Source organism: Uloborus diversus, chromosome 8, assembly GCF_026930045.1.
Source record: "Uloborus diversus isolate 005 chromosome 8, Udiv.v.3.1, whole genome shotgun sequence".
Classification (NCBI taxonomy): Eukaryota; Metazoa; Arthropoda; class Arachnida; order Araneae; family Uloboridae; genus Uloborus; species Uloborus diversus.
In genome coordinates this window covers 46,649,497-46,667,860 of record NC_072738.1, presented here as the reverse complement: position 1 = coordinate 46,667,860, position 18,364 = coordinate 46,649,497, and the positions used below count along the sequence as shown (strand labels likewise).

The 18,364-nt window shown below is 33.5% G+C and overlaps 2 protein-coding genes across 6 annotated transcripts in view; one reads left to right on the top strand and one right to left on the bottom strand.

Moving 5' to 3' along the window:
• LOC129228172 (TGF-beta-activated kinase 1 and MAP3K7-binding protein 2-like) overlaps positions 1-18,364 on the bottom strand; it is a 303,446-nt gene that overhangs the window by 83,955 nt on the left and 201,127 nt on the right. The window lies entirely within an intron of this gene.
• LOC129228174 (protein-tyrosine sulfotransferase 1-like) overlaps positions 8,123-18,364 on the top strand; it is a 126,474-nt gene continuing 116,232 nt past the window's right edge. The window contains exon 1 of the mRNA XM_054862830.1: positions 8,123-8,278. Within this exon, the coding sequence (XP_054718805.1) occupies positions 8,177-8,278 (102 nt within the window). The 5' untranslated portion in view covers positions 8,123-8,176. The remainder of the gene's footprint in view (positions 8,279-18,364) is intronic.

Below are 18,364 nucleotides of genomic sequence, written 5' to 3'. Positions count from 1 at the left end.
TTAAGGCATGAGTGCAGCACAGTTAAAAATAAAGAAATTATTGCTTAAAGTTACATTGAAAGTCTGTACCTTTTCGGTACATAACAACCGTAAATGCTCATTTACTTTTATTAGCAAAATGCCAATAAACCATTTTACTATATACTTACCGGTTAACATGACTAGTTTACTGAAGGTAATAATGTTAAACCAATTTACTATGACCATTTATTTTTCCAAGATAATTTTTCTAATGCCATAAACTTTAACGGTCCCTTTTCATCTGCGCCATTTACATTTTTATGGCAATTTCTTTTCGTTTCCGTAGGCAGTTAGAATAGATTTTGAGCAGTCTTGTATCATGAAAAAAAAAGAAGAGCAAAACGAAATGTTGTATCTCGCCAATATAATTTAAATTCAAAAGTGTTTGAACATTTCATTTGCTCTAAAAGAAAAGTTTGAATTTTTAATTTTCTAATAAAAGATGTGTAAAGATCGCATCGAAATTTTTCTTCAGAATTCTATTTTCTAAATGTATTGCTTAATCCAATTTTTCTGGTGTGACATTTTTATGTATGTATGTGCCCTTTATTTACGAAATTTTAAAGTTTAACTTTTAAATTTTATATTTTTCAATAAGAGGAACCAATATGTAATTACACTGTAAAAACAATTCGCAACTCCAGAGCTCGAATACGCTATCTTGTGGTGATTAACAATACTAAAGAAAAAGGTAAAACATTCCATTCCACGTGCTTCCTTTGGGCTAAATTACAGGCTTCAGACAGTTTGTAGTGCTATGTAATTTCAGAAGAATAGAAAATAAAGCTTCCCACAAGCACGATGAAAAATTACTGTCATTCACTGAGCGTCAAAGCAAGTTTAATTTACGGCATTTGTTTGTTTTACCTTTTTCATCCGCCATTAGACAGTGGCTGCAGCGCCCCCTATAGTTTATTGGAGTTGCGAATGAGGTTGTTTCCTTCAGTCAAAAGTCGTGCTTTTTGTCACTAAAATTGATAGAATAAGCAAAAAAAAAAAAAAAGACATGGACCCAGAAAATTCTTTCATTTTCCCAACAGTTATTTTTTAGTTACTTTTTTTAAGTGTCCGATTTTTCAAACAAGACGTGGTGACGTCACAAATAATGCTCTTTGGCGCATCTTTCTACTGCGTTTCCACGTTATGATAATCAAGAGGCGAATTAAAATTGCGCTCTACGCTTGCTATCAACCATATCGTTGCGAATACACGTGAGTAAAGATGCGAATTAAATATTTTGCTATGTGAATGGCAGCACTGAATGGCCTTTTCATCATTTGTGATGTCATCGGCAGAAGCGTAAACAATGAAAAAGCACCAATTTAAGTAATTTTTTAAAAATAATTAACTGAAATAAATTATTAAAAAATGGTCAGATCCTATGTTTTTAAGCATGCTCTTTCAGAAAAAAATATTTTTAAATTTTTAGAAACGATCCCATTCAGAAACGTTTATGGAAAATAATGGGCAACTGATGTTCCTAATTGCTGCGAGTAATCTATCTTGCAACAGTTCGAAGTTTTTTAACAGTATATAGTTGTGGTACACCCCTCCATTTTTCCCATCGTTATCAGCTAAATAAACTGAGCAGATATTTCCAGGGATTCCTCATTCCCACACAGCATAAATGTCCCGAAGACCCACTTCCCTGAGAAATTAGGGATAAAGAAAGAGGGAAATTCGCGTCTTTCCTTTCTCCCTAATCCCCACTAGTAGGGAATTGAGTACGTGCTGTGCAATGCATCACCATTTACAGGAGGGAGGTCGAGTTAATTGAATTCGTTTTCTCCGAATCGATGTTTCACTTTTGCCGAAAAACACGTACTGGTCATTTTATACTAAAAGGAGGAACAGGAGGGATCGAGGAAATACACTTTTTCTTTTTATAGACTGAGATTCTCTCCATTTGGCTGCACTTATAAGTTTCTGAGGGTTCTTTTTAAGATCTAGTACCAATGTATTATAAATTGCTCCATTGGTCTAGCTGTGCGAAATTTATTTGTATAACTAGCTGCGTAGCCCGGCTTTGCAAGATCTACCTCGAAAATAAAAGTTATGTCAAGTGACGCGTGTTCAACAATCAGGTTTGAACAAAAAAAGAAAAAAACAGTAAAATTTCGCGGAAAAATAACCAAAAAGTAAACATTTAAAATTCCCCCAATTTGCAGGAAAGGCCTTCAAAACAAAAAGCCTTTTTTTTTTCTTTTTGTTCATATTCGAGAAAAAATGGCAACATATCTTTCATTTTATGATTTACTTCACGCTAAAAATTTTTAATAAAAGCATTGTTGCTATGCGGAAAGTTGAGATGAAACACTGAATAATATTGAATGGAGGAAAAGCCCTTCGAAAAATAGGGATTTTATGTCGAAATCTAAGTGTTATAATTAATAGTTTTAAATTGATATATCCGCTAATTATTATCGGAGGATTATAGTAAATGGCCAAACATAAAGACGGGAAAATTACAAATCCATCGATACCTGGTTCAATGGTCAGTTCAGTGGCGTTCGGGAGAAGTAACTTAGACATACATACATACATAGGTACATACGCTCAGTTTTTAATTATATAAGATGAGGGGAGACTCAAAAGGAGTGAACAATTTTGCTCTACTTCAACAAAAAAGTCTAATAAAAAGGTTCGGTACTCTATTCGGTGCGTCACTTGACCCGTTTTTAGTCTTGGCGTGAATTTTTCATTTTATTCATTTTTGCCATTATTGGTAAAATTTATATAGAAACTACTGGCTTTACGATACCGTACATTGTTTTCTCCTTTGAATAAGTTTTAAACAAGAATAACAGTTTCATTAAAGAGAAAAATAGAGCAAAAAGAAGATGAATCAAGCCGTTAAAGAGAAATAATATGCTAAATGTTTTAATTATGCCATTAAAAGTAAAATAACACGCCAAATAAAAAACAAGCCAAAGTTCTGCCCTTTATTTACAATTAAATTGTAAATGAAGTGTAGAGGTTTGGGAATGTAAATGCTATTCGGAAAATAAATAAGCTTGCATACCACTTGTAAAAAACCACTTGTAAGCAATTGCTTCGTTCAAATGTAGAAGCAATTTTCACCCGTCATACCATGACGGGCGATTTTCTAGTAGTGGATCATCCTACAAAAAAACGCGCTTTTTTAGGTCCAGGGCGTATGGTTTCAAAAATATTTATTTTTAAGCACTTTTGTATGAGATTTAGGAAAGTATAAAAAATTTTGAAAATGATCAATACAAATTAATGATGTTATAAAAAATTTTAAATGTTTTTTTTACTGAACGAAGGGATACTTGTATACCTCCGTTACATGTCCCAACACATTTCTTCCCATGTACTTTTTCATTTATTTACTCAATACAACAAAATATAACAGATTTAATAGTAAAATTTAAATCATTTGATGTTTTTTTAATAGGCTAAAAGAATTATGTTGTAAAACAAAAAAAATATATACCATTCATAATCTTTTGAATCACTGTCACAGTATTTCTTGTATCCTCCGTTCAGTATTTTATTAAGTAATAGAAATTCCTATAGACGGCAGTACTGGCAGCTCATTACAGGGGTTTAGAATTACAAGTTAGCCCTTTTCAACTCTGGGTCTTCATGGTGAAGCTAAAGAACTTAATGTGAAAGAATTTCAGCATTATTCTCTTTGAAGTCAAATAGGTCCTTAACTTTGTGTATCCTCCGTTCTTGAGTTAAAAAGGAAAGAATTGTTTGTGAACAAAAAATATTTTTATAGTTAAAACTGAATCACTTTTTTTAAAGTAATTTCTAAATAACATGTTGCGTGAACCCTAAATCAACACAGTGATCATAACAAAACATAAGTATTTGTATCCTCCGTTTCTGTATCTCCCGTTACAGCAGTATAGATGTAATGGAGGATATACAATCAGAAATGGAGCATACAACTTTCTTTAAGAATCCATTTTAAGAAAGATGTGTACATTTTAATCAGTTCAAATCGTGTTCCTCATACAAGATGCAATGTTTATTTAAATGAAAAGTTTAAAAATAACATTTAAAATATATATTTACTATCCGTTACCCTCCGTTCACATCCAAAATTTTAACTACAAAAGAAAGTTACAAAATAACCAATAAAGAATGTGACTAACTATGTGAGAGTAAAAAGGTGCCTGAAAGGAAAAATATAAAGTAACTTTTAAAAAATTGAAGATTATTATTTTTTTTCATGAATTCCAACTTCAAAACCTACGTTTTTTGTATAATGACCCTAGTATAATTATAATAAATATCGTACAATTTCGTAATAAATTAATCTAATAATTTGGCAACGTGCCAAAATGAACAACTTGGAAATACAGTAAAATCCCTCTAATGCGGACACTAACGGGACACATTTTTTTTGCCCGCAAAAGAGGGATTTCCTCTGGACAGGTGTTTAATAAGGTTATTTGCTTGGAATCGGGGAATTAAAAATTGTCCGCATAAGAGGGGTGTCCGAATTTGAGGAGTGTCCGTTAGGAGGGTTTTTACTGTAATTAGTACTAACGGTAGGACACGCTCTGACATATTTTGTGGTAGGAGATAGTATAGTTAGCCTTGTTCATTGAACTCGTGTTCACCCGAATCTTCGCTTTATCAAGATCAAATTTGTAGAGTTAAAAATATATATACTTACCAAAATAATAATTAAAAATTACGACATCAAGAACGGAACTCGGTCGAATATTTGCTCTGATACTTTTAAAAGCATATTACGAGAATTCAAAAAATAAATAAATTCCTTTGAATTGTGACGTTTTATGTTTTTCACGATCACGGATTGCGATAGGACCCTACTCGTTGAGTTTCTTGTTTCTACAAATGGAATGGAATGGAAATGGTGAAAAAAATCGCGCCCCTCATATTATGACTGGTGGTTTTCAAGATTGGGTAATACGAGACGTATCCATGAAAAAAGAAAGAGTCATTTGGATGTGATAATAAAGATCTGGTTATTATGGCAATTTAAACTTGTATACTCATCATAAAAATGAAATTTACAGTGTTATACCTTTTCGATATTTTTATTTCCTATCAACCTTATATGGTAGGGATTAGTTATCTAGAAATTTTGTATTTAAATGAAGTTTTGCTTTTTCAGTTCAAGTTGATGTTTCTTCTGAAAATATGTAATTTTACTCTTTTAAAAGCAAAATTGGCTTAAGTTAAGCTTTGAATGAACGCAAACGATTTAATCATGGCACCGAAAATGTGTCCTCTTTAATAAATATTAAAACAAGAAGCTATACCGATTCTCGTGGTCATGGCAATCTAAAAAATCAGAGCAACAGCAAAATTGGTCAATTGAAATTTTTAATGTAAATGTTGTGTAACATGAATTTCATAAAATTTACAGAAACAACTACATTTAAGTTAAAATGAAATTATAAGTTCAAAACGGATACTTTACAAAGAATTTTGCATCGCCACTCAAAGGGGCGTTTATCTTGACCCCCCCCCTTTTTTTTTATTTCTTGCCACTGCAAGTTTTTCCATTTTTGCATTTTTGTCTTCTGTTGTACTTATGTTTTTTTTTTTTTTTTGTATAATCTTGCTTATTTAGTTTCCGCGAGAAAAGAAAAACGAAAAAAATGTCAAATTCCATAATTTCCTGTTGTTAGGAAGAAATCCAAAACACGTTTCTCTAAACATCTCAAAAACTCATTTCTGCCGTTACTGCGCTTTACCTTCCCACGGCAGTATACATCTACCGCATGTAACGGAATCTTAAATCTCGATTCCCTACCATTTCCTGAGGTCGGATTCTGTTGAAATTTGGTTGGCAACTTCAAAATCGACGTTGTTGAATCTCCCTTTTAGTTTCTTTTGGCGAGAAAATATCTCACCAAATTTTTACAGCAAACCTAAGTTTAAGTTCAAATTGAAAGATTGCTTTTGGTTTTGTGATTTCGATTAATGTGGATTTTGAAGGGAGCCGCTGGCCCTTGAAATACCAGCATGAACCATTCCTATGGTTTTAATTTTATTTTGTTTATGTTAATAAAAGTTAGTTTTGTTTTAGTTGATGGTTGTAATGTGGTTACTTGTGTAACATTTTGACCAAATGAACAAATTTACGAACAATATTTAAAACCTCCAAAATTGGAACTGCTGAGTTCTTTTAGACGTAAATGCAATGTTCTATAATCAAATTACAGTATAACCCCGATTTAACGATTGTCAAGGGACTGGAAAAAGTTACCGTTAAATCAAGGATATCGTTAAATCGAGGAGCAAAGATATTCAATAAAATATCCATTGAAATGTATCATTAAATTGGGGAAATCAATAAATCGAGTATCGTTAAATCAAAGTTATACTGTAGTTAATCAATCATTAAATTCTTTCATAAATACTCTGACATGAGGGCAAAAAAAAAAAAGTGTCCTCACATATATATATACTTTACATATCGGCAGAAAGCGCTGAATTTTCTGCATAGGAGGGCACTTTTTCGAATTTTCCACACTGTAAAAAAATTCCGAAACCTTACTGGGTATTTCCGTGTTACATTTCGGGATTTTAATGCTTTTTATCCACTTCCTGGGAAAAGCAAGCTTTATCGTCAAAAAGTTTCCTGAATTACTACAAGTTACACAAAAGCAGACTTTTCACTGTTTTGAAAAATATTTTTAGCTCCCAGTTCAAAGATAAACTGAGAGTATTTGTAAAGTGCATCGGTTTCAGCACAGTCACGGCTTGTCCATGCTAGTTAAGCTCTCAAAGGGAGCGAATAAGTATGGACTACGTAGTTTTGCAAGAATTGCAGGCGAGTAAAATTCCCGCTATTTGCAATTCCGGCTTAGCTTTGGTCATGGTTGCAGTAATGCTCTAGGAAGTTCCTTGATAAGTCAGGAAGATGCTAAATTTTTTTATTATACCTTCCTAAGTTTGCTCTTAATTTCCCAGAGACACGACTGCCTCTTAACGGGAACATTTCTGAATTTTTCACGAGGCTTCCAGGGTAAGAACAGGATGGTTACTGAATTTTAGCGGAAAACGTTCCTGGATTTGCAAGATATGTTACTAGCAGAAATTGGTCACATCAGCTGCCCATTATTTTCCAGGAACGTTTCTGAATCGTTTTTACAGTGTAAGAGAGCCTTGAATTATAAGCAGTAGTAGACGTTGTTTAACAATACTTTTATACAAATGTATCTCAAATTCTTCAAAGCAATATAAAAATTTGATTTCCAAGTGCATACAAGAAAGTAAGAAATAGTGATATATGTAACAATTTTTAAACCTTTGCTTATCAAGTCTGGCATTTACTGAATGTTTTACTTGAGAAGGGGATCAATGAGAGGATCTTCACTCCTTGTCGTTGCGAAATTAATATATTTATATAGATGTAGGCGTCGGTTTTGATATTTTTTTTCACACAATAAGCATTGAGTATGTACACCTTGCTCTCCTCACCCTTCTTGAATGATCTGAAGTTAATGTATTTACATATATGTGCAGGACCGACGAGAAGCCATGTCAGCCTAGCCAGAAACTAGGAGTTCATCTCTTGAGGGGGGTCAGGCTCAGGCTCAGAATCGGTATATTATAAATTTGACAAGTTCATGGGGGAAGGTGGGACCCGGTGACCAGATTGACAATCAGCCCACCGTGGCCCTCGGCGGTTCTGTAAATATGGACGTGGTTTTTGCTGTATTTTGTATGTACGAAAAATTTTCTATTATTTTTCTTTCTGCACTTGGTCAGAAAGCAGAAAACACCATTTGTATAGTTCTTTAACAAGCGTTTTTTTAACTACAAAATGTTAAGCTTGTGTTATTACTTTATTATTTTCAGCGTAAAACACACAAAGACATAACAATAACGTATCAGAGTTTGTTAAAAAAAAAAGAAAGAAAGAAATGCTAAAGAAATTTTAAGCACATACATTTTGATGAACGTCGACCAATTCTCATAAATCATTTCAGAGCAAGTAGAAGGCAGGGGCTTTGGATATAGTACTATAATCAAGCATTCCCTCCGTTCCCGATATGCGATCAGTCCGCTTCAGAGCGCATGCGCGATCTCTCCTCATCCGCGAGCACTCTCGTGATGTCCAGAGAGGCAAGGGATGGTGGGCCGCGCTGGTCGGCTCGCGCTCCCCCAATTCGTCGGATGCTTTGTCACGTGCTTGATGCTCGGGGCCATCTGGGTGATACGGCCATCGACGCCCCTGGACATCTGTCTGGCCATCAGTGCCGTCTTTCGGCAAAAGGATGTCATGGTGCCGTCGGAGGTGAGGATTTTTTTTAAAAAATTGTAAAAAAAAGAAAGAGGAGTTCATTTGTCTTCGGTCACAATGAGATTCGAAGAAATTTCAAGGTGGAAAGTTTTTTGGTTTTGAATGTTTGCTAAAGGAAAAAAAAATTAAAAAAAATCTGAAGTTGGATGAACATTTTCTAGTGTGCATACATACTTAAAAAGAGAGAGAGAGAGAGAGGAAGAAAAAATTCAAAAACAAATCACTTGATGTTTTGAATTTAAATTATGTTTTTCAATCACGAATTGCTATAGGACCCTACCTGTTGGGTATCTTGTTTCTACAAAGAAATAGTCATGAAACTTGCATCCGTCATATTATGACTGGTGATTTTCTGAATAGGTATTACAAGGCATATCCATAAAAATAAAAATGGTGATTAGGATGCGGCAATAAGGATAAAGGTTTTGTGGCCGATATCCGCCAGTACACTTATCATAAAGATTATTTAGAGTATAATGTTATGTATTTTTATTTTTTATCAATCTTAAATAAGTGGAATTAGTACTCTGGAAATTTTGTATTTAGATGAAGTTTTGCTGTTTGAGTTCATTATATAAGTGTTTTTCCTGAAAAAAAAACTGATTTTACACAAAAAACCCCTCTCTCCTTTATTTTAATGCAAAGTTTGTTTGAGTCAAGTCCTGGAAAAAAAATAATAAAATCAAACCACGGGCTCTAAATAAATAATCCGAGGACTAAACTATATAGTACGATCCAGCGGTTGTAGTTTTTATTTCAAAAATTGATATCGAAAAAATGCATAGGCTTGAATTCAAACATTTTACTAAAAGTTTACATGACAAATTTAGAAATCGTCAATTAAAGAGAAGCTGATTAAGGTTTTTTGTTTGTATTTTAGGTTTGTTTTATGCCTGATATTCATTCATGCATTTTATTTTCATAGTTGAAACACCTGAACTTTTCTCAAAATTTTATAGGTTATAATACTTTTCGAAACGAGGCAGATACATCCACGGAAATAAATGTCAAATTACCAAAAACAATGCAAATTTTACGTACATGATTAGATAAAAATATGTAAATGACAAAACACTTGGCAGTTTTTCAAAATTTTGTAAAAAAAAAAAAAAGTTTTGTAGAAATCCTATATCTTCATGTAAAAATTACCGAATTCGTAATGGAGTAACACAGACTTCAAAAATCCCTTTTTAAATGACAGGCTGACCTATCCGACATTTTGACTTTTTTTTTTTTTTTTTTTTTTTGCTGCAATGCCAGTTATTTGGGGAATGTGGGGGCAAAGTGAAAAAGTTAAGCTAGCTTAAACTACGAGTTGGAAGTTCCTTTTGAAAATTACGGTACATAAAGAAAGAACAATATATTTTATAATTAAACTTGCATTTAAATTTTTGGCTGTAAATTTGTACATTTAGAAAAAGGTGGAAATTTTTTACGTGTTCTTTTTATAGTGCAAAGTGAAAAGTAAACTATTTTTCTTATGAAATAACTTCTATTCGATTATTAAAGGTATTTTTGATCAAATAAATAAGTAAATAACAGAATGAACGAACAAATGAAAAGGAAATGAAACATTAAATTAATAAATTAATTAATAAATAAGAAAAAATTAATTTAGTTAATAAACTAGTAAATGAATAAGAAAATAAGTGTATGAATGAATAAATAAATGAGTTATTAAATGAGGTTGTTAATGTTAAATGTTAATTAAATGAGGGAATTTAAATAAAATAAATACAGCCGAACCCAATTTAACGAATTCATCGGGACTAAAACTTATATGCGGTAAATCGGCGTTATTCGTAATATCGAAGTGTGAAACAATAATTTAAAAAATGCATTTGGCTTACCTAAAAGCCTTAATAAGTAACTGCGCAAAAATATCTATAATTAGAAAGTGTAGACTTTTTACTCAGCATTCCTTGACTTATTACACTAGTTAATTTGAAATTTAAAGTACTGTGCAATACATATTTGATAATTTTCTTGATGTTTCACTCGAAATAGTTCTCTTTCGTCTTTATGGGGAGAAGAAAATACTGTGTCATTTAGAGCCTGCTGCATGTCCGTTGAGATATGTTTTTAATTTCCAAGCCATGTAAAGCATTTGAAAAAAATAAGTTTCAATGGGAGTTTCATTATCGCTTTCTGCATCAGAATCATTATTCATTGGTTTCCCCCTCGCTCGTCAAAAATTGCTGATTCCAAGAAACGTTTTTTTCTGCTTCAGACAATGTGGGTTGAGTCAGTTGGAAAACAATCCAACATATTTCCTAATTCAAATCAACAAAAAAAAAAAAAAAAAAAAAAAAAAAAAAAAAAAAAAAATAAATTTTTTGGCTGTTGAAAAAATGTGTTGATTCGGGGTTTAATATTCGGTAAATAAAGGTTTTTTGCCTTCATTTTAGTTGGGGAAAAAGAAAATTTCGCGGAATTCGTTAAATAGATGTTCGTTAAATCGGGGTCCGACTGTACTAATTGAATACGCCAGTGATTTGATAAAAGATTGAATAAGTTAATGAAATGAACTATTTCACTTTGCCCCATCCAATATGCTCCTCATGCACTTGACTCACTGTACAAAGCATTTAAAATACAAATAAGGTTTAAATATTTAAAAAAAAAAAGAGAAAATTAATTTGAATTCTGAAATTTTGAATTCAAATTATGTTTTTCGCAATCACGAACTGAGACAGGACCCTACTCATTGGAGCTATTGTTTCTAGAAACAGCTCCTGTCCCCCCCCCCCCCAAGCCTGCCACTCCTCCTGGTCGGTTACAAGTGCATAGTTGTGTGTGTAGGCTTGTATGTGTGCGTAGACCTGTGTGTGCACGTAGGCATGTGTGTGTGTATGTGTGTGAGTGTGTGAGCGTGCGTGTGTGTAGGACATGAACGCCTCCGACCAGGAGAAGCGGATAGCTCAGGACCGGAGCAGCCGCGCCGCGTCGCCTGCAGATGACGGTGGGCGGTGATGCTGCAGAGGCCCGTGGTCCAAGCTGAAAAAGGCATGGAACATCAAAAACAGTCAAATGAGAACAATAAGCAATCGTGATTGCTCAAAAAAAAAAAAAAAACTGCACCGAATATTAGTAGGTCTCAATTAGTGTTTAAAATTCTAATAGCAAGAACTTTATCATTTAATAATAACGAAAACAATTTTATACTTACAACCTAATATTTCAATACGAGTATCCAATTTTGAAAATTGCTTGTGTTATCGTGTTCTTTGATTTTCAGAGGTATTTTTTTCTTGACTGAAATAGACTACAAGTGTTACTACATTGTTAAAAATATTACTAGATAGGTGGCGCAATATGCAGAGTAAATATTTAACCATTTCACTTTGCTCCGCTATTCCACTTTGCCTCACATTCTCCTACTGCACAGGGATTTCCGTTAAGGGACTTTTGGCTTATTTGACTTCTACTCTTGCCATATTCAAAATTTGAAGTTTTTTGTCACTTCAAATTGTCCATTCCTTCAACGCATAAGTGCAACTGATAGTGGCCTGAAAATTGCAATCGGTGATAATTCATAACATTCTTCAAGGAAGCCTTAAAAATTTTTTTCATCAGTGTAACTTCAGCAACGAAAGTACACCGTAAAAAGAATTCAGAAACGTTACTGGAAAATAATCTGCCGCTTATGTGCTCAATTTCTGCAAGTAACTTATCTTGCAAAAAACAGAAATGTTTTCAGTTAAAATTCAGAAACCTTCCTGAAATTATCCCGAAACCTTTCTGAAGAATTCAGTAATCTCCCCGGTTAAAGAGAGTCGTGTTTCTGGAACTTTTAGAGAAAAATGGTTTAATGTAACAGATTGGGACCTTCCTGCTTTGCCAATAAAGCTACAAAAAAAAAAGACAGAATGGCAAGCAATTACCATGCAGCTAACTCGCCCACAATTCTTGTGAAGTTACGGAATCCAGAGACTTATTCGCTCTCATTGAGAGCTTAGTCAATCTGGACTGGCTATAAACCAACTGAAACCGTTGCACTTATTAAATAGGGTAGACCGGGGCAAGTTACCACGATTTTTTTTTCAATGAATTTTATAAATTTTATGTTTTAATTTAGGAAATTTTTAGACATAGCGGTTTTATGAAGCAGTTAATGGAGTCAAAATCGGCATATTCAGTTGTTGCTCAGTTTGTTTTTAACCGTTAAAAAATTTATTCTTGAGTCCAAGTCGGTTGCGTAAACTTGCCCCGGGCACGGAGCCCTATTTATTTTGACACCTAATGTGGTTCTGTTAGTGTTTTAAACATAATATCTTACCATCGCTAAAATAAAGCAAATTTATTACAAACTGAAATAGTGTATAAAGTAAAAGTTGAACGGGCATGAAGACAGCACTACATGATTGTAAGCTATAAGATACGAATTTGTAACTCAATCAAAAATTAAATGGGGATATTCGGAACTAAGTAACCTGAAAATACTAAAAAGTTTTGAGACAGTTCGGAGCGAAAAAAGCCTCAGGACACGTTTAAGTAAGACACTAAGAACGTGCGTAATAAAGCTGCTCAGACATCAACGCGTAAACTTGTTCCGTCGCCAAAATTGGATTTATTTTTAACGTGCAGAAAAATTTAATAACATTTCAGTTCAAACAAATACATTTCTCAAAAAAGGATAAAATTCTGCTAGTTTTCATGTATTTGTTCTTTTCTAACTAAGTATTATTTGTTTACAATAAGTTTTAAAACGTTCAACTCAAAATTTACTCGACTTGATAGAAAACAGATTATTATTTCTGCATGCTAGCCGAAGCTCGACTGATGCTCAAATACCTATGAAGATATCTGCTAGGGAGCAGTATCAATATGTTCTGGCTGTTTGCTCTCCAGTTATAATTCGTTTTGAAAAAAGAACACTGCGTAAACGTGCCCCGGTCTACCCTACACTGTAAAAAAATTCCGAAACGTTACTGAGTATTCCCGTGCTACGTTTCGGGATTTTAATGGTTTTTATCCACTTCCTGGAAAAATCCAGTATCATTGTCAAAAAGTTTCCTGAATTGTTACAAGTTGCACGAATGCAGACTTTTCACAGTTGTGAAAAATATTTTTAGCTCCCAGTTTAAAAATTAACTGAGCGTATTTATTAAGTGTATCGGCTTCTTTGAAATTATGGTCCGTCCATGCTGACTAAGCTCCCAAAGGGAGCGGATAAGTATGGACTACGTTGCTTTGCAAGAATTGCTGGCGAGTAAAATTCTCGTTACTTACCAGCAAGCAATTCTGGTTTAGCTTTGCCCATGTTTGTAATAATGCTCTTGGAACTTCCTTGATATATCAGGAAGATGCCATGCTATTATATTATACCTTTTTAAGTTTGCACTATTTTTCTCGAGACACGACTGGCTTTTAACGGCAAGATTTCTGAATTTTTCAGGAGGCTTCCAGGATAATATCGGGAAGGTTACTGAGTTTTAGCGGAAAACTTTCCGGGATTTTGCAAGATACGTTACTGGCAGAAATTGGGCACATCAGCTGCCCATTATTTTCCAGGAACGTTTCTGAATCGTTTTTACAGTGTACGCTCAATTAATCTTTATAATGTTTGCTAAAAATGTTTTTCACTACAGTGAGAAGTCTGCATTCGTGCAATTTGTAGTAATTCAGGTTTTTTTTTTTTTTTTTTTTTTTTTTTTGACAAAAATACTTGATTTCCTCAGGAAGTGAATAAAAAACTGAATCCCCGAAACGGTTCACGGAAAAAATCAGCAACGTTTCGGAATTTTTTAAGTGTAGGGATAAAAGTAAACAAACTCTATTACCATATTTGTGGTAATTTGAACTGTTCGTGAGTGAAGACTATGGAGCTATGTAAAACATTCTGTGAGTTCCGCTTGCTTCCAAATAATTGTGTAGTCATCATTAATTGAAGATGACAGTGAAAGAGAAAATGTTTCTAAAGTTAATTGATCCAACATTTTCCTCTCCAGCAGGTCTACACATGAAATAAATGGTTTCAACTAGTTTAACTAGTCACGTGGAAAGTAAATAAAAACATTTATTTATGAATTTCACCTTCCCAGCTATTTTTATATGCGATTCAGGTGCTTATATTTGCACCATAAATATTCTACTCTGGGGAAAATGGGAATAACTAAGTTTTTCATTCTGCCTATATTTTTGAAAGATTAAATTTTGATGTTAGTTACAATTTGGTGTGCGTTTTACAGAAATTCAGAGCATAGTTTAAATTTTGCATGATTTCTCTTTTATAATGATTTTAGATCACTTTTGGGGGTTTCAGAGTGTCAAACAAATGCAACCTACGGGCCACAGATTGAGAGGTGTTGATGTAGAACATCCTTAGTTTTTAAACTGATTGTGTGTAGTACGATTATCTACCTGCATCAAACTCATCTATATAAATTTAAAAAAAAAAAAAAAAAAAAAAAACAGCACATGTGCATGTTAGGCACCCGAGAAGGAATGTAGAGGGGTTTTCAAACGCCAAAAAAGTACCGAACCGTTCGAATTTTAATTTTAGGACATGAAAATGACATTTTTCTAACATGAGGGCGAAAAAAGGCTCTCAAAAATTCAAATAAAATTTCCATACGAATCTGATTTTTTTCTCATCAGATAAAATTTGTTCCTTTGTTCCAAGAAAACTAGAACGTGAATTATAACTGTTTTAAACTGATTTCGTGAAAAAATCTAGGTAAGTCTTCAATTAGAAACTCATTTCTGATCACGGTCATTGCTGAACAATGTTTTTATTTAAATTTGTAGCGTGAAGAAAATTATTGAGAAAAAAATCAGTTGCCATACTTTTTCTCGAATATGGCAACAAAAACGGGGACGAAAAAAAAAGAATTTTTATCAAAAAAAAAAAAAAGAAAGAAAAAGAAAGGAAGAAACTCACAGAAAAGGTTAATAAAGAAAGTTGCTAAGTGCCACCACTTTACTTAGAACGGCATGTCCTAGAAAGTTGAAATTTGGTGCGTAGACTCCTAGTGGGATCTAGTTGTGCACCTCTCCTTTTGGTTGCATTCGGGTGTTTCTAAGGGGGTCTTTTGCACCCTTTTTGGTAGTTTTTTTTCTTTTTTTGTTAATTTCCATGTAAACTCAAGTGGTGTTATCAATTGGAAGGCACTTGGCGATAAATCACCAGTCTTTTGGTCGCCAAGTACAAGAGATAATACTAGTAGAGATAATACTAGTAGTCCTGGTAGGTGCTGCTGTGCAGCATGATTTAGAAAAAAATTTCAATGAAAGCATACGTAGGATCTGATCTTTAAACGAATTTAATTCGAAACTTAAAATAGTCCACTTGCATCCCTTTGCTTCTCACTGCCTCATATATTATTCAATTAGTTTACTTATTTATTCGTTTATTTTTCGAAATCTGTCCATTTAGTCATTCAATATTTTAGTTTCTCATTCGTTTGATCAAAAATATTTTTTATAAGCAATAGAAAACATTTCAATAAAACAAGAAATATTTTTTTTTTCACTTTGCCCATGAAAAAAAGAAGCAAAAAATTTCCACCTTTTTTTAAGGGTACAAATTCGATTCTAAACATTTAAAAAAAAAACTATGTTTCGTACCAGGTTTTATTATAAAATTTATTGTTCCTTTTTCATGTACTGTAATTTTCAAATTAAATTTCAAACATGTTCTTTTTGTAAAAAGAAACCTAACTATTTCATTTACCTATTTTTTGTTAAATACCTCACTATTTTTTTGTTAAAGACATCTTAACTATTTCCCTTTGACCCACATACTCATACGAATTCAATGCTTAAGAATAACAATAAAGGCCTGAAAAGTTATTCACAAAATTCAGTTATATTCGCAACGACAGGGGAAAGCAAATACCACTAACTGCTAACAAAAATTTTATTGATTTGCAGAAATTAATTTCAGTCATTTTCAGGTGTCATCCTACATTTGTATTACAATGCAACTAAAACGAGAACATTTCCTTGAAAAGCGAGCGACAATTGAAAGAGAGTAAATGTTTTCTTCCCGGCGAAACAAATATTGATCACATTTGCTTGCTCAATAATAGAGTAGGAAGGCGTGCAGTCGTGTTTCGGCGATGATGAAAATGAATCTCCTGAAAGGTGTTTTCAGCACTTCTTCACCACAATGGAGACGTTAATTTCGTCCTTGCACTGTAAAAAAAAATCCGAAATGTTACTGAGTATTTCCGTGCTATTTCGGGATATCAATGGTTTCTATCCACTTCCTGGAAAAATTATCATTGTCAAAAAGTTTCCTGAATTGATACAAGTTGCACGACTGCAGACTTTTCACAGTTGTGAAAAATAGTTTTAGCTCTTAGCGTATAACTGAGCGTATTTGTTGAGTGTATCGGCTTCAGTTAGACATCCTGTCCAGACTGATTAAGTTCCTAAAAGGAGCGAACAAGTCCATGGATTGCGTAGCTTGCAAGAATTGCAGGCGAGTAAATTCTTGGTACCTACTTGTAGTTCTCTCTGAAGCTTCGGTCATATTTGCAATATTGCTTTTGGAACTTCCTTGATAAATCCAGAAGGTGTCAAGCTGTTTTATTATGCCTTCCGAAGTTTACTATAATTTTCTTGACACGACTGGCTTTGAACGGGAAGATTTCTGAATTTTTCAGGAGGCTTCCAGGATAATTTCAGGAAGGTTTCTCAATTTTAGAGGAAAACGTTCCTGGTTTTTACAAGATATGGTACTGACAGGAATTGGGCACATAAGCTGCCTATTTTTTTCCAGGAACGTTTCTCAATCGTTTTGACAGTGTGTAATCTTCCCTTACAGTCGGCTACAGGAGAGTTTGTACAGTCAGACCATGATTTAACGAACCTCTAGTTAACGAATTTTGAGATTTAGCGAATTTTTCTTTTTCTCTGACTAAAATGTAAGCAAACCCCCCTATTTACCGATTAATAAACCTCGAATTAACAAATTATTCTAACAGCCGAAAAAAATTTTTTTTTCTTCTTAATTTGAGTTAGGAAATATTGGATTGTTTTCCAAATGATATATCTATATTGTCTGAAGCAGAAAAAGACGTTTCTTGGAGTCTGCAGTTTTTGACGGTCGAGGGGGCAATCAATGAATAGCGATTCTGATGCAGAAAGCGGTAATACTGCCATTAAAAAAATACTTTACTATAAGGAAATATGTTGTTTACGAGAAAGAAAAACTGTAATGATTAAAGGAAACAATTGTGACTTCGGTAATGCACACTACACTGTAAAAACGATTCAAAAACATTCCTAAAATAATAGGCAGCTGATGTGCCCAATTTTTGCCACTAACATATCTCGCAAAAACCAGGAACGTTTTCCGCTAAAATTCAGTAACCTTAATGAAAAATCCAGAAATATCTTCCCGTTGAAAGCTCGTCGTGTCTCTGGAACTTCAGAATAACCTTAGGTACGGGTAATATAATAGCTTGGCACCTTCCTGACTTATCAAGACATATCCAAAGCTTAAGCCAGAATTGAAAGTAAGTATCAAGGATTTCACTAGATTGCAATTCTGGCAAAGATACGTATTCCATACTTATTCGCTCCCTTTGGAAGTTTAATCAACATGGACGAGCCGTACTCGATTTGAAGCCGATACACCTTATAAATACTCTCAGTTAATCTTTAAACTGGGAGCTAAAAATATTTTTTACACCCGAGTCAAGTTTGCATTCAGATAACTTGTAGCACTTCAAGAAACACCTTTTAAAAATGATACTTGATATTTCCAGGAAATGGATAAAAACCATTGAAATCCCGAAACGTTACACTGAAATACTCAGTAACGTTTCAGAATTTTTTTTACAGTGTATCAACAAGCTCTCATGGTAACCAGCCATGGACAGCAGCTTTTAACTCCACGAATTTTGATGGAAATGACATCAAAAAATTACAAGGTGTACTTCAAAAGATGAATAAAATATTCTCCAAGTTAAAAAAAAAATCTGAGTATTTATTTCCTGTTAAAAAACATCACTAAAAACACTAAAATTTCGGCCTCCTAAACTAGTTTCCCCCTTAATAAAGAGGGAATTACAAAAGCTTGTCACGGCAGGAGCAGAACTGAAGTAGGCGTTCCTATAATCTTTACTT